Below are 23326 nucleotides of genomic sequence, written 5' to 3' on the forward strand. Positions count from 1 at the left end.
AAGAGAATTTGAAATGATATTAGAATCTGGGTTGTCTGACCTGTGATACGTTTGTGAAGTCCATTCAGCGTGCTGACTGCATAGTTTTTCTGTTCCAGTGTTGATCAGGTTGATTGACTTCACCAGAAATCTTATGCATGCTATACACAAGAGGTTAATTTTCTAATTCTGCTTGCTCACTTCTGTATCTCCAGATCCAGTAGTGGCATCATTGGCACAGGACATCTTCAAGGAGCTTGCTCAAATTGAGGCCTGTCAGGGCCCCATGCAGATGAGGTTAATTCCAACTCTTATTAGCATAATGCATGCGCCACCTGATAAAATCCCCTCTGGCCTGTGTGCGGTGAGTATTTCTCTCGTATGCATAATTGTGTCAACTCTACTCCCAAGCAATGACTTATGTTGACACTGAAACATTTATCTGACTGCAGACTGCCATTGACATACTGACAACAGTAGTGAGAAACACCAAGCTGCCACTGTCAGAGGTGCTGATCTGTCAGGCATTTCCTGTTGTTGCTCAGTGTACGCTGCACACGGATGACAATGCAACGATGCAGGTAGGTGAGGCCCCAATAAGACAGTAAAGTGCTGCTTTCCAAACCAAGCTCTTCTGATCAGTAAAGGTGATTTGAGCTTCTAGGGTGGGAGAGAATGAAGCAGTGGGATTATAAAAGCAAATTATAGCAAATTCTGGGAATCTGAGATTAAAGATTGATGAGTTTGATAGAGTTATGGCAGGAGTGAAAGATTAGCTTGAGACTAATATCAGCATTAATACTGTCAGTGCAGAGGTAATGGGCTAAATGGTTTCTTTCTGCGCCGTAATACTTCTGTGATTCTATGCATGTGTGGTTTTAGGCACTGGAATTAATTTGAGATTGATGCAGATTGTGGCATATTGGGATTCGTGTAGGAATAATATTATAGGGAGAGAATGTGGCATCATGTTTAGATTGGTTTGCGTTTAATATAGGAGAGTGTAGGATTTGTTTAGAATTGCTATATTAAAAGTTAAAAGTTAATGTTTCAATTGTTGACTTGTGTTGGTTTAATTTAAGCCAGTGGCAGGGATTAATTGGGGATTCATGTGTCCGTTCTATAAATTAGTGACTGCGGGTTGTTGGTTTAGCAGCTGCCTGCCTTAATTCTGTAACCATGCTCGTAAAAGTATGAAGAGACTGAATGACTCCCATTATGTTCTTCACCAGGTAGCTTTCTAAGTTAAAAATGTTTTTTGTATGATTTCTGCTCCAATGGTATGTAATAGATGGGGAGATTTAATTAATGAGTGCGATGTGAGATACATCTGAAATGAAATAAGGTACATCTGAAATGAAGAAACCTCCTCTCTCACTGACGTCTTCTCTTACAGAATGGTGGTGAATGTCTGCGAGCTTATGTTGCTGTAGCATTGGAGCAAATAGCACAATGGCATGATGACCAAGGTCACAATGGGCTCTGGTACGTCATGCAAGTGGTGAGCCAGCTTCTTGACCCCCGAACCTCTGAATACACAGCAGCATTTGTTGGGCGACTGGTTTCTACACTCATCTCAAAGGCTGGCTCACAGTTAGGAGACAATCTTGATCAGATTCTGCGAGCAATCCTCAGCAAAATGCAGCAAGCAGAAACGCTCAGTGTAATGCAGGTGGGTAGGAGAGGGTGTCATGACTGGGCAGGGAGTCTGGTATGGGGGCTTGTGGTAAATGGGTTGGTGCGAATGTATGTGGCTGAGATAAATAGACTTTTGGACTCTGCAAGAATCTAGGCACATGCGAATTTGGTAGAAAGTGGGTTTAAGGTCAAAGATCAGTTACAATCGTATTGAAGGTGGGAGCACGGTCAAGGGGTGGTTATTATTTCTTACAGTTACCCTATTTCTGCTCCGGTCTGTAACTTGAGTTCACTGTTCCTTTTCTCTCTCCAGTCTCTGATAATGGTGTTTGCACACCTCGTTCACAATCAACTGGAGCCTCTGCTTGAGTTTCTGTGCAGTCTGCCTGGACCCACCGGGAAACCTGCTCTAGAATTTGTTATGTCTGAGTGGACGAGTCGGCAGCCTCTCTTCTATGGGCAATATGAGGGAAAAGTCAGGTGTGCTACCTGTCCTGTTCTAGAAACCAGGATAATGATTTGGGGAAGTGTGGCAAGTTTGGTAAAGATATCCGATGTAGAGCCAGTGTTAAAATTGCAATTTAAAAATAGGAGGGATCAGTCACAGGAATAATATGGGTAGACCAAGATGGATTTGGAGTACATTCACAAGTAAATTGCAGAAAGACACAAAGACTATAGTAGACTTTTTGTAGTCTGTGATAGTGATAATGACAGGCTTCCTTTTCCTGAGCCAGGCTCTTGAAATATCAGAGTAAAAGGTTTGATTGGGAGAGGAATTCCTGTATTGTGCAGAAGAGAAATTTCTTGACCAGCTCAGTGTGAGTATTGGTGGAACTTGTCTGGGAATGAAATGGAATATGTTTCAATGGGAGATTGTTGTTTAAGAAACAGTGATCACAGGGTGGGCATAGTGGTTAGCACTGCTGCCTCACAGCGTCAGGGACCCGGGTTTGATTCCCGTCTTGGGCAACAGTCTGTGTGGACTTTGCACTTTCTCCCTGTGTCTGCGTGGGTTTCCTCTCACAATCCAGAAAGATGAGCAGATTAGATGAATTGGCCATGCTAAATTGCCCATAGTGTTAGATGCATTAGTCAGGGGTAAACTGAGTCAGGGAAATGAATCTGGGTGGGTTACTCTTCGGAGGGTTGGTGTGGACCTGTTTGGCCAAAGGGCCTGTTTCCACACTGTAGTTAATCTAATCTAATCTAATTCATTTGAATTTGAGTAATTCTGGAATAGAACAAAGTTCAATCAATTGTGAAAGAATTCAGCTGGAGTGGGAACCCATTACGATAAATTGAAAAGGGATCTGGCTGAGAGATGGATTGGAATTAAAGATTAGGGTAAAAATGTAAAGAAATTACCAAAGGCTTGGAAAGTAAATATAGTTTAAGGGTGGATAGACACATCCCATGAAGCTGAAGGGCAGGATACCCAAAGCAGTTTTGTCCAACCACAAAAAGTATGAGAAAATTTAAAAGATATATTAAGATGGGAACTGTGTAAGAATTAGTTTAAGATGAAAGCAACTCAATCTTTTTTAAACATAGAATCAGTAAAAGGGTTGCTAACTGCACCAAGTGAGATTTTGTGAAGGCAAAGGACAAGGTGCTAAATGAATCAGCTTTCATCAGAGAAGAGGTTACTGTTAATGTCACACATAGCAACGCCCTCATCTGTGAGTGAATAAAAAACAAAGCACAAGATATTTCAAAGCTGTTGTCATTGTGATTTGAGGGGCAATCTGACGTTCTTAGAGGGATCTAACCGTTGGTGTTTGCGCGCATGTGCTATTGTTAAGTTTGATAGTGATATTGTGAAATTAAAATTAAAAAGCGTTACACCCCCCAGTATGTCCTTCACCTCAAAATATGAGAAATGTCTATTAAAAAGACCATATAATATGTGTGACTCAATAACTTTTTATAAAGAGGCTATTATTGTGTATTTCAGGACTGGTCACTAAACAGATTGTGTTAACTCTACAGCACCGTAGCAATGTGTAAACTCTTACAACATGGCATAAACACAGACGACAAGAGGCTGCGGGATATCATGGTGAAAGGAGAAGAAATATTCAATGCCGATGAGGGAATACGCACTCGCTCCAAGGCAGCAAAAAGTAAGAATTTTTCTTAATTCCAGGCTTTGAACAGTGGATCCCCTTATTTTAAACAATCTGAATGCAAGACCAACATTAAAGTGAATTGATTTTAATAAAACTAGACTGGTGTGACAGTACTATGGCTATAAGAGCTATATTTAACCCTTCTTCAATAAAAGAGGATAGAGACAGAGGTGCCAGGGGTCTGCTCAAAGCCAATAAAGTAAACAGCTTGAGAGGCCTTGGGGCTTTTTTTTGTTAAAGTTGGAACGGTAGAAGCAGTCTGAATGGGTGGAGTTAAGTTCCCGCCGAACCAGGAGTTTTAGATTTAGCTTTCAGCAGTTGCTGAACTCTTGAAGCTGGATGTGAGAGCTCTTATTCCCCTCTTAATTACAGCTAAAAACTGAGATTCACTTCCTGCTGCTTGAATTGCATGTGAGACAATCTATTTTACTGAATTTGCTGTTGCCACGGGTTTGTTTATAGGATGTTACTATATTCGAACAGTTAATTAGTAGTTAATATATTATTTTTTAAGCATTTTGGTAAAGTTAAGACAATTCTTTTTGTTTTGTCAGGCGAGGAAGGAGCTCAAAAATGGTCTGAGGAGAGCCAGGAGGGGCACGAAAAAGGCTTGGCAGGAAGGATTAGGGAGAATCCAAAGGCATTTTACACGTATGTGAGGCAGGTCATAAGAGAATGATCAAAGAAAGAGTAGGGCTGATCAGGGATAGCATAGGGAACTTGTGTATAGAGTCTGAGAAGGTAGGGAAAGACCTAAATGACTTTTTTGCTTCTGTCTTTACTAAAGAAAAGGACCTTGTAGTGAATGAAACCATTGAGGAGCAGGTAAGCATGGTGGAACAGATAGAGATTGAGGTAGCTGAAAATTTTGACAAATGTTAAGATTGACAAGTTGCCAGGGCCAGATCACATTTGTCCTTGGCTGCTTTGGGAAGCGAGAAATGTGATTGCTTCACCGCTTGCAAAGATCTTTGCATCCTCGCTCTCCACCAGAGTCGTACCTGAGGACTGGAGGGAGGCAAATGTAATTCCTCTCTTCAAGAAAGGAAATAGGGCAATCCCCAGCAATCACAGACCAGTCAGTTTCACGTCTGTTGTTTGCAAGGTGTTAGAAAGGATTCTGAGGGACAGGATTTATGACCATCTGGAAGTGCATGGCTTGATTAAAGGCAGGTCATGCCTCACAAATCTTATTGAGTTCTTTGAGGATGTTACTAGACAAGTTGATGAGGGTTGAGCAGTGGATGTGGTGTATATGGACTTCAGCAAGGCATTTGATAAGGTTCCCCATGATATGCTCATTCAGGAGGGATGGGATACAGGGAAATTTAGCTGTCTGGATACAGAATTGGCTGTTGACAGAAGACCGCGTGTGGTAGTGGAAGGAAAGTATTCTGCCTGGAAGTCAGTGGTGAGTGGTGTTCCACAGGGCCTCTACTGTTTGTAATTTTTATTAATGACTTGGATGAGGAGATTGAAGGATGGGTTAGCAAGTTTGCAGACGACACAAAGATTGGAGGTGTCGTTGACAGTATAGAGGATGTTATAGGTTGCAGGGTGACATTGACAGAATGTAGAGATGGGCTGAGAGGTGGCATCAACCTGGATAAATGCAAAGTGATGCATTTTGGAAGGCTGCACTTGAAAGTTGAGTACAGGATTAAAGACCGGATTCTTGGCAGTGTGGAGGAACCGCGGGATCTTGGTGTGCAGGTACATAGATCCCTTAAAATTGCCACCCAAGTGGACAGGGTTGTTAAGAAAGCAGATGGTGTTTTGGCTTTCATTAACTGGGGATTGAGTTTAAGAGCCGTGCGATCTTGTTGCAGCTCTATAAAACTTTGGTTAAACTGCACTTGGAATACTGTGTCCAGTTCTGGTCGCCCTATTAAAGGAAAGATGTGGATGCTTTGGAGAGGGTTCAGAGGAGGTTTACCAGGATGCTGCCTGGACTGGAGGGCTTATCTTATGAAGAGAGGTTGTCTGAGCTCGGACTTTTTTCGTTGGAGAAAAGGAGGAGGAGGAGAGGGGACCTAACTGAGGTATATAAGATAATGAGAGGCATAGATAGAGTCGATAGCCAGAGACTATTTCCCAGGGCAGGAATGACTAACACGAGGGGTCATAGTTTTAAGCTGGTTTGAGGAAAATATAGAGGGGATGTCAGAGACGGGTTCTTTACACAGAGTTGTGAGAGCATGGAATGCGTTGCCAGCAGCAGCTGTGGAAGCGAGGTCATTGGAGATATTTAATAGACTGCTGGACATGCATGTGGTCACAGAAATTTGAAGGTTCGTACATTAGGTTTACCTTACATGAGGATCAATGGTCGGCACAACATCGTGGGCTGTTCTGTACTGTACTATGTTCTATGTCTGTATTTTAACTCATGTAAAAATAGTGTATTTTGCTTAATTAGTAGTTTCACCAATCAAATTACATCTGGAATGCAATGTCTTACTTTAAAATAACAAATAGGTAGGCTGTTGTCATAGTATATTTTGAGGGGGTTCGGTCTGGTCCATAACAGTAGAAACTGCAAATAAACTTGCAAAGTCTTTGTATATGTATGGAGGAAGGAGCATATGAAGAGAATGCAGAATATTTTTAACTGGTACAAAAAGAGAACATTTGACCTTCAAGTTGATACTTATTCACTAAATTGAACCATAAAGAGGGGAATCGTACAACAGATCTACTTGTGGCTCATCTGTAAAGTTTACATTGGCTCCATTCCACTCTATCCTATTCAATGGAGAGAATATCAAGCTAGAGGAGATGTTCACAGGCTTTGACCTGTGAGCATAGCTGGGTAAGAGTTGGGTGAGCCAAGTAGCTTGTGAAACAGGTTGACAAAAAGAGGGTGAACCAAATGATACGCTAAACCAAGAGGCAACAGTAACTAGGTATGTAAGTTATCAGTGTCCCTACCTCGAGGCCAGAAATTCCAGGTTCAAGTCCCACCTACCCTGCAAGTGTCATAACATGTCCAAACAGGTTGCATAAAATAATTATAAATAATTAGCAATTACATTGATCTAAGGGGATAAAATTGCAGTGAAGTAAAGCTACTAAGGCTGAAGGGGTCCCAACTTGTATGTAATAAAAATCTATGTGCAATTAAATAATTAAGGGTGTTAGACTGAAACATTTTTTATATTGAATTATATGCAAAATGTACTTTTAAGCAGAATGATGGGTCACCTGAGAGCAGTTTCCTGCAGTTCCTGAGCAATTAGAAACTCTTAAGGCACTTATGAATAACTGTAGATCCAATTGTTCAAGCAATGGCTACACCAAGTGGACTGTCGCAGTTCCAAAAGGCAGCTCACTACCGCCTTCTCAGGGGCAAATCGAGACAGGCAATAAGTGCTGGCCCAGCCAGCAACACCCACATTCAGTGAATGAATTTATAAAAGGATCAACTGCAGTTAGTGCAATGGCATGTGGGAGGGTGGAAATCTTACTCCAGTTAATGGATGTTTATCTGACAGGAAGAGGCAGTCCTCGGAGAGTGATACAATCAAACTGGTTCACTTTGTAACTGAGTGAATGCATAGTTAAAAAAACGGGTGAAGAACTGAAAATCAGTACTTGGGAGGTGAATATTCATCTCCTTTTTCCCAGCTGATTGACCTGTTCTGGTAGCCATGGAATTTATGCACCAGTTCAGTTTCTGGGCCAGAGATTTTGGTAGTGGGGGATTCAGCAATGGTAATGCCATTCAATGGAGAGATGGTCATTGTGTGGCACTTGTAACATGAATGATACTTAGCACTTAGCAGCCCAAGCCTGACTCTGATCAGTAATAGGATAGAGATTATAGAAAGAGTGGAGGGGTAGGGGCAGATAAATGTCATCCATGGCGAAATAGGGAAGTTAAAGGTATTTTAAAAACAAAAGGTAAGGCACACCATATTGCAATGGCAAGTAACCTGCTGGAAAATTGGGAAATATTTTAGTAACCCTTGGTTGTTCCTTAAAAGGTGAAAAGAAAACTAATGCAAAATACAAAAACAGCAGAAGTTTTTTTATGTATAAAATGGAAGTGAGTAGCTAAAGTGAACATTTTGTTGATTGGAGGATGAGACTGGAGAGTTATGTGGAAAGCACAAATGGCAGAATCACTAAATCAAGACTTTGCTTCAGTTTTGAAGCAGAGTACACTAGTACCATTCCAACAGATAATGTGGAAGATAGAACATAGGGCATATTACAGTACAGCACAGCTCTTTGGCCCACGATGTTGTGCCTGTCTGGAATTTACACATTCTCCCCCTGTCTGCTTGGGTTTCCTCCAGGTGCTCCGGCTTCGTCCCACGGTCCAAAGATGTGCAGGTTAGGTGAATTGGCCATGCTAAATTGCCCACAGTATTCAGGAAAGCATTAGTCATGGGTAACTGTCAAGTGAAAGGGTAAGGGAATGGGTCTAGAGGGTTGCTCTTCGGAGGGTCAGTGTGGATTTGTTGGGCCGAGGGGCCTGTTTCCACACTGCAGGGATTCAATGAATATAACTCGCACACCCCTCAATTTATTGTCATCTATGTGCTTGTACAGCAGTCTCTTAAAGTCCCTAATGCCTCTGACTCTACTACCATCACTGGCAGTGCATTCCACACACTCCCCACTCGGCGTAAAGAACCTACCTCTGACATCTCCCCCATATCTTCCCCCAATCACCTTAAAATTATGACCCCACGAGGCAGCCATTTCTGCGCTGGGGAAAATTTGGCTATCTATCTGTGCCTCTCATTATCATGTATCTATCAAGTAACCTCTCTTCATAAGACAAACCCTCCAATCCAAACAGTATCCTGGTAAATCTCCTCTGCACCCTCTGGAAAGCATCTACATCCTTCCTATAATGAGGCAACCAGAATTGGACACAATATTCCAAATGTGGTCTAACCACGGTTTTATAATGCTGCAGTAAAACCTCACTGCTCTTAAACTCAATCCCCCGACAATGAAAGACAAAACACCATATGCCGCCTTAGCAATCCTATCAACTTGTGCGGTAACTTTGAGGGATCTATGTACATGTACTCCAAGATCTCTCTGTTGCTCCACGCTGCCAAGAATCCTATCTTTAACCTGTATTCAGCATTCAAATTTGATCTCCCAGAATGAATTACTTCACATTTATCCAGATTGAACTCCATCTGCCACTTCTCAGCCCAGCTCTGCATCCTGTCAATGTCTTGTAGCCTGCAACAGCCCTCGACACTATCTACAAACACCACCAACCTTTGTGTCATCGGCACACTTATTAACCCACCTTTCTACTTCATCCAAGTCATTTATAAAGACTACAGAGAGCAGAGGCCCAAGAACAGATCCCTGTAATACACTACTGGTCACCGACCTCCAGGCAGAATACTTTCCATCCACTACCACTTGCTGTTGTCTTTTGACCAGCCAAATTTCCCTGAATCCCATACCTTCTAACTTCCTGAATGAGCCTACTGTGGAGAACTTTATCAAATACCTTACTGAAATCCGTGTACACCACATCCACTACTTGACCTTTGTCAAATTGTCTCGTCACATCCTTAAAGAACTCTATAAGGCTTGTGAGGCATGACCTGTCCCTCACAAAGCCATGCTGACTATCTTTAATCAAACTATGTTTTTTCAAATAGTCATAAATTTTATCTCTCCAAATCCTTTCCAGTACCTTGCTTACCACAGATGTAAGACTGACTTGTCTTTAATTTCCAAGGATTTACATATTACCTTTCTTGAACAGAGAAACAATGCTTGCCCCCCTCCAATCATTCAGTTCTACTCCCGTGGAGAGTGAGGATGCAACAATCATCGCCAGACATGCAGCAGTCTCATTCCTCGCTTCCTGTAGTAACCTTGGATATATCTGGTCCAGCGCTGGGGACTTAGCTATCTTGATGCTTCCCAGAATTTCCAGCGCAGCCACTTCCTTAATATCAGTCTGTTCAAGCCTATTAACCTGATCCACTGTGTTCTCACTATCAACAAGGTCCCTCTCTTTTGTGAATACTGAAGCAAAAAACTCATTTAGGGCCTCCCCTACCTCTTCAGACTCCAGCCACAAGTTCACTCCATTATCCCTGCTAGAGTTCTTCAATGATGTAACAGGCAAGATGGATAATGGGGATCCTGTAGATGTAGTACTTCTGGATTTCCAGAAGGAATTTCATAAGGTGCCACCCAAAAGGTAAGATCGTACTGGGTTAAGGGTAATTTATTCACTTGGATAGAAAATTGGTAACTAATAGAAAGCAGAGTATCAGCATAAATGACTGTGTTTTTCTAGTTGGCAAGATGTAACTAGTGGGATACCACTCGATTTGGTCCTCAGACCTCAACTATTACAAACTATAGCTGAAAATGTGTTGCTGGAAAAGCGCAGCAGGTCAGGCAGCATCCAAGGAACAGGAGAATCGACATTTTGGGCATAAGCCCTTCTTCAGGAATGAAGAAAGGGCTTATGCCCGAAACGTCGATTCTCCTGTTCCTTGGATGATGCCTGACCTGCGCTTTTCCAGCAACACATTTTCAGCTCTGATCTCCAGCATCTGCAGCCCTCACTTTCTCTATTACAAACTATATTAATGACTTGGATGCAGGGCTAGAAAGTAGCCACATTTACAGATGCTACTAAAGTAGGTGGAAAGTAAGTTGCAGTGAAGAAATAAGAAATTTACAAATGGATATGAAAAGGTGAGGTGAATGGAGGATAAAGTTTAAATTGGTAATTGAGGTTTTCAGTTTTGGTTGGAGGTAAAATACACAACGTATTATCTAAATGTAGATAAATTTCAGTGTTTCGATGTAGAATCCAGGTGTTGTCATGCATAAATCACAGAAAACTAGTACAGAACAACCTCGGAACGAGATGGGCAGGGAGTATTTTGTCCAGATAACTGATTAGGGTTCCTGTGATGACCCTGTTCTTGCTCCCGCCGACAGCCCAGGCCATGCTTTTATTTAAATTTAATACAATTTTAAGGGGACCTTGAGATCTTGTTCGGATAATCCAAAATTCGGATAATTCATCTTGTTCTGTATACAGGTATAGCAGGTAGTAAGGAAGGCAAATGGAATTCTGCCATTTATTGCTAAAGAAATAGAGTCTACAAGTTAGGATGTGTTACTGCAACTTTGCAAAGCATCAGAGACTGCACCTAAAGTATTACATAAAATTTTGGTCCCCTTACTTGAAGAGGGATGTGGTTGCATTGGTAGTTCAGAAGAGGTTCACTACGTTTATTTCAGCAATGAGAGATCTCTCTCTGGGAGACAGTGAGCAGTTTAGACCTGTACTTTCTCGAAAAAGTGAGGACAGCAGATGCTGGAGATGAGTTGAAAAGTGTGGTGCTGGAAAAGCATGGCATCCAAGGAACAGGAGAATTGATGTTTGGGCATAAGTCATTCATCAGCAATGTTGGGGGACGGGGTAAGGGGGCTGAGACATATATAGGAGGGGGTGTGGGGCTGGGGAAAGGTAGCTTGGAAGGCAATAGGTAGATGTAGTTGGGGGTGATGGTGATATGTTGGAGTGGGTAGGTAGGCAGGAAGACTGACAAGTGGGACAGTTCAAGAGAGCGGTGCCAAGTTGGAGGGTTGGATCTGGGATGAGATGGAGAGGAGATGAGGAAACTGGTGAAATCAACGTTGATATTGTGTGGTTGGAGGGTTCCAAGGCGGAGGATGAGGTGTTCTCCCTCCAGCATTGGATGGCTAGGATTTGCGGTGGAGGAGACCCAGGACTTGCATGTCCTTGGCGGAGTGGGAGGGAGAGTTAAAGTGGTCAGCCACAGGGCGGTGGGGTTGTTTGGTGCGTGTGTCCCGGAGATGGTCTCTGAAACGTTCAATGAGTTGGTGTCCTATCTCCCAATGTAAAGGACACTACATCGAGAGCAATGGACACAGTAGATGAGGTGTTTGGATGTGCAGGAAATTCTGCTGGATGTGGAAGGATCCTTTGGAGCCTTGGTTGGAGGTGAGGAGGAGGTGTGGATGCAGGTTTTACACCTCTTGCAGTGGCAAAGGAAAATGCTGGGAGTGGAGGGTGGGTTGGTGGAGGGGGGGGCAGGGACCTAACGAGGGATTTACAGAGGGAATGGTCTCTGGAATGTTGATAGGGGTGGGGATGGAAATATATCTGTGGTGGTGGGATCTGACTGTAGGTCGTTGAAATGGCGGAGGATGATATGTTATATCGAGAGATTGGTGGGGTGGAAGGTGAGGATCAGAGGGGTTCTATCCTTGTTGCGTTGGAGGGTTGGGGTTCAAGGGTGGACATGCAGGAAGTGGAGGAGATGCACTGGAGATCCGCCAGGTCATGCGATGCCTGGGCTGCCTCCAACGCTAAATCCTAGCCCCCTGACGCTGGAGGAAGAATACCACATCTTCCATTTTTGGACTCTCCAACCACGTGACATCAACATCGATTTCACCAGTTTCCTCATCACCCCTCCCTCTGCCTCATATCAGATCCAACCCTCCAACTTGACACCACCATCTTGAACTGTCCCACCAGTCCATTTTCCTTACCACCCATCTGCTCCACCCTCTGCTCTGACCTATCACCATCCACTTGCATGTGCCTATTGCTTTCCAAGCTGCCCTCTAAGCCACTCCTCTTCTCCCCCCCCCCCCCCCCCCTCCATTCCTAATGCAGGACTTGTGTCTGAAACATTGATACCCCTGCTGTTTGGTGCTGTGCTTTTCCAGCCCCACGCTTTTTGATTATACTTTCTGGAGTTTAGAAGAATGAGAGGACATACGAGCCAAATAGTGTCTTTTCACGCTGTAAGAATTCTATATACAGAGGAAACTCGATTATCCGAATACCAATTATCCCAAAATTGGATTATTGCGAAGGAGATCTCGAAGTTCCGATAGAAATATTATGTCAAAGATGTGTTTCCAGCAGTGATCGCATCTTTTGTTTACAGTAATTGAACAGGGTTTGAGGGGGTGGGGGAGGGGAGGGTTGGACCAGGTTTGGCAGGCGGGGGGGGTGGTGGCGGGGGCTCACGTGCTTTGTGCTGGGGAGTGGGGGCGGTGTTGGACGGGGCGGATGCAGCAAGAGGGGGGCGGGTTCCTGTGCGCCGTGTGCTGCTGCAGTCTCCTGAATAGGGAACAGACTTTAAAAACTCCGAGCCCCAGAGGAAAGGCATTTAATCGATTATCCAAACAAAATAGTGCCCACCCATCACATTCGGATAATCGAGTTTCCACTGTAATTGTACTGTCTAAGGCGCTAAAGGGGATTGACAAAGTAGACATAGAAGGGATATGCCTTCATATGGGGCAATCTGATGTGATAGTTTTAGGATAAGGGCTTAGTTAGAGACAAAATACTTTTGATGCTGGAATCCAAGGTAGACAGGCAGAAGGCTGGAAGAACACAAACAGCATCCAAGAGGTGAAGTCAACATTTTGAGTGTAACCCTTCTTCAGGATTGGGGTGGGGGAAGGTTTCAGGCGGAGAGACGGGCGGGTTGATGAGGTAGGGGTAGGTCAATACAGGTAGAGTTGTGGCTGGTTGTGGGAGGAATTAATCTGTTTGGTAGCTGGAAGGAAGGGTCAGTTCGAGGAAGGGGGAGAGGCTGGGATGGGAGGTTATTTGAAGTGGGAGAATTCAGTGTTGAGTCCTCCAGACTGTAGGCTGCCCAGGTGGAAGATGAGGTGTTCCTCCAATTTGCAGTCTGAATCTGTGGCAATGGAGGAGGCAGAGGATAGTCGTGTCAGAAAGGGAGTGGGAAGAGGAATTAAAATGGGTGGTGACTGGGAGGTCAAATCAAGACCTCCCTTTCCAGTCCCCTCCTTCCCTTTCTTTCTTCTGACTGACCCTTCCAGCTCCCAATCGAATTCGTTCCTCCCATCGACCTGTCAGGTCTACCTGTGTTCACCTATCCTTACCTCATCACCCCTTTATTTGTAGCTCCCCTTACACCCACCCCTCGTCCTGAACAAGGATTACATCCGAAATGTTGACTTCTCTATCTCCTTATGCTCCCTGGCTTGCTGTTTCCTTCCAGCTTCCTGCCTGTCCACCTCAAGGGCTGGCAGATTTAAAACCGATAAGGAGAAATTAATCAAAAGGTTGTAAATCTGTGGAATTGACTACCCCAGTGTGCGGTGGATGCTGGGACATTGAGTAAATTTGAGTTGGAGGTATTCATTTCTTTTAAATTAGCACGATTATGGAGTGAACGATTATGGAAAGTGGACCGGAAAGTGGAGTTGAAGCCAAGATGAGATCAGCCATCATTGTATTAAACGACGAAGCAAGCTGGAGGGTTATATTGTCTGTTCCTGCTCTTCATTCTTACATATATTTATCTGTTATATTTATAACTTGGTCATTATTACTCTGTAATCAGCAGAAACATAAGGAAACAAAATAACAGTCAAAAGAGAATTAAATAAACTCATGAAAAAGAAAATATCAGCCTCTGTGGGAAGAGAAGGCAGTGGGAGATAGTTGATGCAATGGGGTGAATATGCTTCTGTGATCTGTTGATGGTGGATTGACAAGTGAAAGTGAACATTTAATTTGTGGCAAATGATGAGATTGTTTTGGGTTGTACTCTCGTGGTAAATTTCCTCGTTTCTGGGCTTTGACATTTTCTGTGAAGAAATAATGTGTAGTCAGTTTTAAACTTGACTCTGTTTAAAGGTCAGAAGTCACATGATTTTGGAGTGGTGCTCCTTCATCGGATGAAGTCTAATGGTACTTCATCTGATAAAGAAGCAGTGCCCCGAAAGCTTGTGATTTCAAATAAACCTGTTGGACTATAGCCTGGCGTCGCGTGACTTCTGTCCCCCACAGTCCAACACTGGCACCTCCATATCCTGTTTAAAGATGCAAGTAATTAAATAGAGAGCTTTAATATGTGAAAAATTACCCCTGCAATCCTAATTTGTGTTTATAAACCTTCTTAGTCTGAAATTATTAATCTAGGCTTCATGATATTTGCTTTGAGCAGATCCAGAACGTTGGACCAACATTCCCCTTCTTGTAAAACTCTTCAAGCTGTTGATTGGTGAGCTATCCAGTGTCATGGAGGCAAACATCTCGCGGCAATCCACAGCAGCAGATTGGCATCAAGGTACCATTACATCAGTGTGAATGCTTGTTCGCGCTCTCCTTCCTTACCTCATAGACAGTTAAGTTGTCTGAGCTGATTCCAATTACTGCAGACATATTGTCCTTTATTGTTGATCAATAACTGAATTGTTTTTCTTTGTAGCTATCTGCTTATCTGCAGACTCTGTTTTACAAAGTACTGAGCTTAAAAACGCACTTCAAATTCTAACTCCATTAGCTTCTTTCAGTTTGTAACTGGAGGGCGATTAAATTTTCCCCTGCTCAGTGTTTCGGGAGCTATCTGAATCAATTCAAAGTGGAGTTTGTGATTTTCTGTCATATTGCCATAAATCCATTAGATGGTGGTGTTGTCCCTTCTACTTATACAATCTATTCAATAGCACTAGCCATTGTATCAGGAGAGTCTTTGCACAGGTGCCTGGAGTCACACCATAGATTTCAGAATAGTTGTTGCACCAAGACTTGTGCCATTTCTTAACAGAATCACCTGTGTTCTTCAAAGCTGATTGGTAGTGCAAAGGTTGAGCATTGCTTTAAAAAAAACCTTTTATTGAAGCTTTTTGCCTTGTATTGCTCAGGATTATTCGCAAGAGTACCAGAGTAAATAGAAAAAATAACTTATGAGAGGAGAGTGCTGATTATTTAATGATGAGACTCTGATAGGTAGAGATATCACCATGGTGAACACACTAGTTAATGATGACTGACTGACATTTGACTCCAAACCTTTATTTTGAATCCTGCCTGATCTGCCATCCACACTAATCCACCTATCTAGTATCCCAACAGCTCCCTCACCTTATGAGCACATCAATCACAGATGGATTTTAACTCTGAAAAGTGTGAGGTGATGCAGTTTGGAAGAAGGAACAAGACAAGGGAGTACTCAATGGCAAGTCAAAAGGAATCTCAAGGGAATCTTTGGGTGTTTGTCCGTTGAACCCCGAAGGAGCAGGACAGGTGAATTGTAATTAAGGCATACAGATCATTTGTCATTATCAGTCTTGACAAAGACTTTATGAGCAAGGAGGTCATGTTGGAGTTGTACAAAACTTTGGGCCACAGCTAGAATACTATGTGCAGTTCTGGTCAATGCACAGTGAGAGGGAGGTGATTGTACAGGTGATGCAGAGATTCACCAGCATGTGACCTGTGATGGAGTGCTTTAGCTATGAAATGTGGCTGAGAAAGTGAGGACTGCGGGTGCCGGAGATCAGAGTTGAGTGTGGTGCTGGAAAACTACAGCTGGTCAGGCATCATCTGAGGAGCAGGAGAATCGACATTTCGGGCAGAAGCCCTTCAGGACGCTTGATGAAGGGCTTATGCCTGAAATTCAATTCTCCTGCTTCTCAGATGCTAGCTGACCTGCTGTGCTTTTCCAAAACCCCACACTCAACCTTGTTTTATTTGGAGCAGAGAAGGCTGAGGGGTACCTGATTGAGATGTATAAGATTGAGGAGCTTAGACAGAGTAGCTAGGGAGCAGCTGTTCCCTTCTGGAGAAGACTCAATAACAAGGGGGCATTTTTTTAATAAGTAAAGGGCAGGAGGTTTGGAGAGGTTTAATTTGAGAAAAATCTTTTCACCTAGAGGGGGGTGGAGGTCTGAAATGCACTGCGTGCGAGAGTAGTAGATGTGAGAAAACACACACCCTTTAAAAAGTAGGTGAATGAGCACTTGAAATGTCATAAAGTTCAAGATAATGGGCCATGTGGTTAATGTAAATTGGACGGTGTAGATTCTGAGCTCAAGGGCCTTTTTTATGTTCTATGACTTTGACCCACCTGGCACTCTCGCGGTCCCTCACTCCTTTATGACCCACCTGGCACTCTCGCGGTCCCTCACTCCTTCATGACCCACCTGGCACTCTCGCGGTCCCTCACTCCTTCATGACTCACCTGGCACTCTCGCGGTCCCTCACTCCTTCATGACCTACCTGGCACTCTCGCGGTCCCTCACTCCTTCATGACCTATCTGGCACTCTCGCGGTCCCGCACTCCTTTTGGCTTATCAAGTCTGTACCGCAGCTCTACGCACAAACTACACTAGCCCCACTTTCCCGCACTAGACCCATAGCCTTGAACATAATGGCTTTCCTAATATCCATCCACCCCATCGATCTTTGACTCTGATTGGAACTTCTGAGCCAAAGGCTTAAGAACCATTGTCCTTGTGTTGCCATATTTTTTGCCCTATCTACTGAGTACAGATCTCTTGTGATTTTGAACATCATGAATAAATTTCCCCTCTGCCTTCCCTTCTCCAAAGAAAATAGTCCCAACTTCTCCAATCTATCTTCATAATGGAACATGAAGTGTAATATCACTTGTAATTGCCGGCAGTTCTGTCAGGTAGTTTTGATACAATTGGGTGGTGCTAAAGTTCAATATGTGCCTCAGTCCTGAACAGTACAGTTTGGAGGGAATAGGTCAGATACCTTATTTTGGCTCGCCCTTGTCCGCATTAAGAGCTTGTGAAGATAATCTGTCAACAGGGCACAGCACAAGTGAAATGGAAACAAATAGGAATTGAATTTCAAGGCTTAGAGGGCATTTGAGCCACATTCCAATGGAATGCAAAGTCTTGGAGATTATGTCTTTTAGTGAGATTTTAAACTAAAACAGCTGCAGTCTGTTCAGACAGATGTTAACAGCCCTGTGGTACCTCTTGCAAAACACTTGAGCTGCTCATCTTTCTCTCTAAAAGAAACTGATTTGCCTGCTCATCCACCTTACTCTTACTCTGAGTGTCTTATGATGTGAAAAATGGTTGCCACATTTACATAACTATAAGCCTACTTGAAAATAATTGCATGTGAAGTATTAGGGGATGTGGCAGACTCTTGCAATAACGTTCTGCATAAATATAGATACCTCACTTGCTTTTTCTTTAAGTGTGGGGCTAGGTTGAGAAAGGATAGGAGGTAGGATCTAGCTAGAAGAAACAGCAATCCACACCGACATTCAGATAGGGAAGGGTCCCGTACATGTGCCACATAGTTTTATTGTTTTAAATGTAAAATAACGCAGGCTCAGCGAAATCACCATCCACCTTCAGGAGAAGAAGCTGCCCTCAGATGGGTACAGTGCTGATGTTAGGCTAGTAATCCAGCCACCCTGATGAATAATCCAAACACTTTTGGGGGCATTTAAATTTAGGTAACTTAATAAATCTATAATAGAGGCTCAGTGATGATGATCATGAAATTGTCATGTTGTAAAACCCATCTAGTTCATTAATGTGCTTTTGAGAAGGAAATTTGCTGCTTTCATCCAGTTTGGCCTAGATGTGACTCCATACCCACAGAATGTAATTGATTATTAACTGAAGTAGCACCGCAGTGCACTGGTATATTTCAGTAGCACCACCCTGTAGAGGACACAATGCTGGCTTTGCCATTAATGCCCATACCCCCCCCCCCCCAAATGCATAAAAAGTATAAAATGTTTGGCTTGTGGGGAAGTGACCATCAGCTTCACTTATTGCAGGTCAGAGTTTATATCTTGGATGCACTGGCGGATATTCTCTTTGGAGACATGCTTCTGTGCATTTTTTTTTAAAAAACTGTTCACCAGATCCCCAGGTAAACCAAATTATTCACTGTGCCAAGAGTAGGAGTCACAGCTGATTCTTACTAAGTACTGCAATTTGTCAGTGAAATGGGTCCAGATATCCTGCCTCCCAATAACCATCTGCAACAGTGCCTCAAATTCAGTTGTGTTCAAGTTCATATTACAGCTATTGCAATGCATTTGAAAAGTAATGGTATCATTTTTTTTAAGTTTGTTTGAGAAAGAAATCCAGTTCTCCCAGGTCCTTATGCCAACCCCCACACACCAGGCCTTGTTATCACATGAAAGCTGAAAGAACTGCAGGTGCTGTAGATCAGAAACAAAACAGAAGTTGCTGGAAAAGTTCAGCAGGTCTGGCAACATCTGTGGAGAGAAATCAGAGTTAACATTTCAGGCTGAGTGACCTTTTCTAAGAACTCCAGGTGGTGTTATCACATGATCTACTGTTACACGCCATCTATCATTAGCTAATTGTCCACTAATCGCTATTCATTCTTCCAGGCTGATTTGTCATCCAATCCTTTTTCTGTCCAACAGCTCTCTCTTTGGGCTGTATCTCCACCAGTTATTTGATCTTTACTGCCTCCCGACACCCTATCTTCTGCATAAAAAGTAACTTTTTCCTAGCCACCACCAGTTCTGAGGAAGGGTCGCTGAATCCAAAACATTAATTATGATTTTTGTTCATAGATGCTGCCAGGCCTGCTGAATCTTCCCAGCAGTTTCTGTTTTTGTTTCATATTTACTATTTTGGTGTTCACTGTTTTACAGTAAATATGTAATGTTTTTCTGCACTGTTGCCATTAATATTGGTGTGAAGTTGGTGAAGCATGAGGTTTTGTTGAAGATTGAATGGATGGAATCTGTCGTAAAAGTTTGATCCCAGTCTCTCTCAGGTTAACCATTGTAATCCTGTTTTACTTGCTGCCTGTCTGGTCATTTTGGAGTTCTGTAAATAGTGCATAGATGCTTTCCGATGTGATGTCAAAATGATTTCTCCTGAACAGCTAGCCCCGGAGAGTTAATTAGAAATTTAGATTATCAGAACTGTGGGCACATTTCGCTGCTGGGCTCCAGTGAGCAGGACATCAATTTTACAACTTGGAGGACCAGGCTGACCAAAGCACAGCAATGCTTTTCCAGAAATATTGTGTGTCTTTTGTCATATGGTGATGATTTATCTTGCTGTCACAGAACCAACAGCTATCCTCATACTCGAGAGGGATGCGGAAGAATTAATGCGTCACTTTTTGCTTTGTTCAATAGAAACTATGTTGAAATAAGTGCAATAGCACAAAACTTTATCCAGCAAGACCCACCGTGTCTGTGTACATATCCAGCAAGCCAATGATCCTAATGAATCCAAGCAGTACAAAGATGTCTTGGAGTTGCTTAGGAAATAAAAAAGAACTGTGAGTGGGGTCAGTTCTAGCGTTTTACCTCAGCCCAGCCTTCTGACTTAAAGTTCAAGCTGCGATTGAGCAATGTTAATACAGTCACATGATCCATGGATTCTAACCCTAGACATCAATCTTTGAGAGAGGAATCCAGACAGTGCTGAGAGAGACAACAGTATGCTGCAGAAAAGCAATTTCTGAAGTTAAGACTGCGGAAGGAGCTGTACTCAACTTCAAACTGTGTCACAGCTAATAAGAATGTTCTTTTTCTTATACTGGGTGTCAAAATAGAAAGTTTTACATTTGTCAGCATTAATTACAAAAGTTGCATACAAAAATCTGGGAAATTTCAAAAAAAGTATTAGTAGTGAAGCATATTTTCCTGTTTTTTCCATGGTTTTTGACATTGTTTACTCTGAAATGCACAACTTTGTTAAGCTGATGTTTCTGTGTCTCATTTGTTCAGATGAAGTCAATGACATGTGGGAGGACCAGGATGATGATGATGAAGAGGATGATGAGGGTTTAGCAGGACAGCTGTTATCAGATCTACTCAATCCAGGAGCAGGTGTTCGATATGGTAAGATGCTTTATAAATATATGTCTGGAATTGATTTAGATAAAATTTGCGCAAGCATTGATTTTGAAAAGTATACAACACAAGACTCTGTATCACTGACCTCTAGATCTGAAGCATATAGTTCAAGCACACAAGATTTTAAAACCATGAAGAGAAATAAAGCTCAATTGTAAGCAGAGTTGAGAATTTAAAACTGGGATAATGTGTACATTCTTACTAATCATTCTTCATTCACAGGTTCCCATTAATGCGGTGTTTCAGTGACTTGCGCATACACAGTCAGGCCCTGCAAATTAATAAATGGCAAATGAGCAAGATGGGAGGTGATAGGTACATCATCAGCAATATTTTATTCTAATTTTCAGAGGCCTCTAATTGCAAAATGCAAATATCTCAGTTGACAGTGAAAGGGTGGGATCTTCAAGTTGCTTATTGATCAGCTTAAAAAGATCAGTCACCCCAGCAGGTTTCAATCTCCTAAATTAGACTTTCTTGAATGGTTGAATAATGACAACTGATTTCTAAAGTTTTTTGATGTGCTGTTTTGCACCGATTTGAAGCTAATTAAGGTTATGGGTAATAATGGTGTCTGTTTCTAAACAGATGATGATTATTACGACGAGGATGTTGAAGATGATCCAGACACTCTGAAGGATCCATTATATCAAGTTGATTTACAGGTATATAGGAGTTATCATTATCATTAAATGAAGGAGGTTGGTTCTGGGTAGGGTGCTTTTGGAGGGTCAGTGGACTCGATGGGCTGAATGGCCTCTAACTGCAGTGTAGGGATTCTGTTAGAAAAATGAATTATGATTAAATTTCTGATCAGCATTAGAAAGATGCTAATATGGGATTGAGAAGCGAAGCTATCAGCATCATTGTTGGGTAAACTGTGTCAGCACAACAAGACATGAGAGAGAAGAGGGTTTGCAAAGAGGCAGTGAAGGCCATGTTTAATGGCAATTATTATTCTGTAAGGGCAGAGGACTATGTCAGGAATTATACATTAGGCTAAAACCTGAAGTCACATTAAGAAAAAGATCCTAAACGTATGCTAGATGAGATCATGCACCACAGCTAAAACAGCCTCCACACATTAAGGATAGAATGATGTATTTCAATAGTATGTTCAGCTCCCAGAACACTCATTCTATTAATGAGTCCTAGTGTTTCACTACCTGTCTGGGAAATATTTCCAACACAGAATCCCATTGTGCCTGTTAAGTAAATTTCCGCAAAATAACTAAAAATGACACATTGTGGAGAGCACGTTGTAAAATGGAATGAATTATACTCATTGTGAAATGTATTGAATACTGATCCTATGTTTTAATTGCAGGCATATCTAACAGATTACCTCCGTCAGTTTGCCCAGCAGCCCTGCTACACACCATTTTCTAATCACCTCAATGAGAAAGAGAAGAGAGTTTTACGCTCGATAGGTATTTAAAATCACCTGGAAGAGACCTGGGTTCCTCCACATTTACTAAGTCATTAATTGACACTTGAGGTCAGTTATTGTTAATACTGTTCCCTCTGTGCCAGCAGCTCATTTTATAGGGAAAGATTTCATTGTCACCCCTTTTCATCGTGGCTCCAACAGAATTGCTGCAGAGGCCTGACCTGAGGATTCACGGTTTCATTATAGGAAGTAAACATCTTGAAGTTTCTGCAGCTGGTGCTGTTAGGACCTGGAGGAAGCCTGGAGTGAAGCATATTCCCTCAAGAGGCAGAATTGACATTTTGGAATCTGCAAAGGAGCAGCTTTGGTTAAACTCTATTTTTGCTACAGAACACAGTCATTAAGTTACATGATGCACTTAAATGAATGAAGATGGAAGATTTGTGAAACATTTTGTTTTGCAATTGTTCTGGTAATTTGGTCTGAACAGTTCCTACTGAAAGTCGCTCCCTCACTGGAAGAATAAATATTAAGAGCCAGATTCTGAGGAGGTGACAACCTGGTTAAGCTCTATAGGATAAGCTTTGCTATGTCTGGGACATTTGTCTCCAACTGGGACACTGTTTCCATTCAAGAAAGAGAAACAAAATAAACTACAGTGAAACGATCAGATCTTGTGATCATGTTAATGCAGGAACACTGCATAGTAGGTTTGGGGCTCAGAATTCCTAGAAACTGTTTTGCAATGTTTCTTACACACGTTCTTTCTCCAATGTTAGGAGCAAAATTGACATGCAACACTTTTCTCAGAGGACCAAGGAACTTTAGACCTCAGTAAACCATCTGATGAACTAGATGGATTGAACTTCTCATTTAAAACAAACTGTTTATCTTACTGGGAGCTGAACATACTATTGAAAATACATCATTCTATCCATAATGTGTGGAGGCTGTTTTAGTAACTGCAGTGAGAGAGAGAGTGAAGATGGATAAGGAGAACAAAGGCTGAGGTGGGGAAAGTACTGAAGACAAGCGACTGGAGGGGGTGAGGGGAACGACGAAGGAGAGACTGGAGGGGGACGGCGGAAGAGAGACTGGTGGGGGTATGGGGACAGAGCTCAGTGAATAGTAAAAGACCTGTGGACAGGGTAGTTTGAGTATGTAGAGAGATGGAGGTCAAAGGCTGAGCAGGGGACAGATGGAAGAGTGAGGATTATGGGGAAAAAAGGATGCTTTGTATACAGGGGTCTGGTTTTTAGTGTAACTTTATGTGGGAGATCTAAGAGTTCTTCAGTGTATGTTTGGGGATCTGTTGGAGTTTTTCACGTATGATGTAATCACTTGTGTATGATGTGAAGATCCACCACCTAGCTCCTGACTAAACAGGACTGTGTTCAGACAGATGTGATCTCAGTCCATGATAAATTTATTCAACAGGTAAATTTGCAACTAATGAGACAAAAACACAATGTTTCAGCTGTTGAACTAGTCTCTGAAGAAATGTTCACTTTGTGATCCCTGAA

At 42.5% G+C, this 23326-nt stretch overlaps 1 protein-coding gene across 2 annotated transcripts in view; it reads left to right on the forward strand.

Annotated features, from left to right (window-relative positions):
• Window positions 1-22470, forward strand: part of ipo9 (importin 9) — a 71433-nt gene extending 48963 nt beyond the window's left edge. The window contains exons 16-24 of one of the 2 annotated variants that reach the window (XM_043717094.1): window positions 195-343; window positions 432-560; window positions 1376-1651; window positions 1931-2097; window positions 3610-3743; window positions 14729-14851; window positions 20285-20398; window positions 21002-21078; window positions 21741-22470. In XM_043717094.1, the coding sequence (XP_043573029.1) occupies window positions 195-343; window positions 432-560; window positions 1376-1651; window positions 1931-2097; window positions 3610-3743; window positions 14729-14851; window positions 20285-20398; window positions 21002-21078; window positions 21741-21851 (1280 nt within the window). In that variant the 3' untranslated portion in view covers window positions 21852-22470. The remainder of the gene's footprint in view (window positions 1-194; window positions 344-431; window positions 561-1375; window positions 1652-1930; window positions 2098-3609; window positions 3744-14728; window positions 14852-20284; window positions 20399-21001; window positions 21079-21740) is intronic. The other variant, XM_043717095.1, reaches the window with a different exon arrangement.
• The last annotated feature ends 856 nt before the right edge of the window (window positions 22471-23326 follow it).

The sequence above is a fragment of the Chiloscyllium plagiosum genome, chromosome 26 (assembly GCF_004010195.1).
Source record: "Chiloscyllium plagiosum isolate BGI_BamShark_2017 chromosome 26, ASM401019v2, whole genome shotgun sequence".
Taxonomy (NCBI): Eukaryota; Metazoa; Chordata; class Chondrichthyes; order Orectolobiformes; family Hemiscylliidae; genus Chiloscyllium; species Chiloscyllium plagiosum.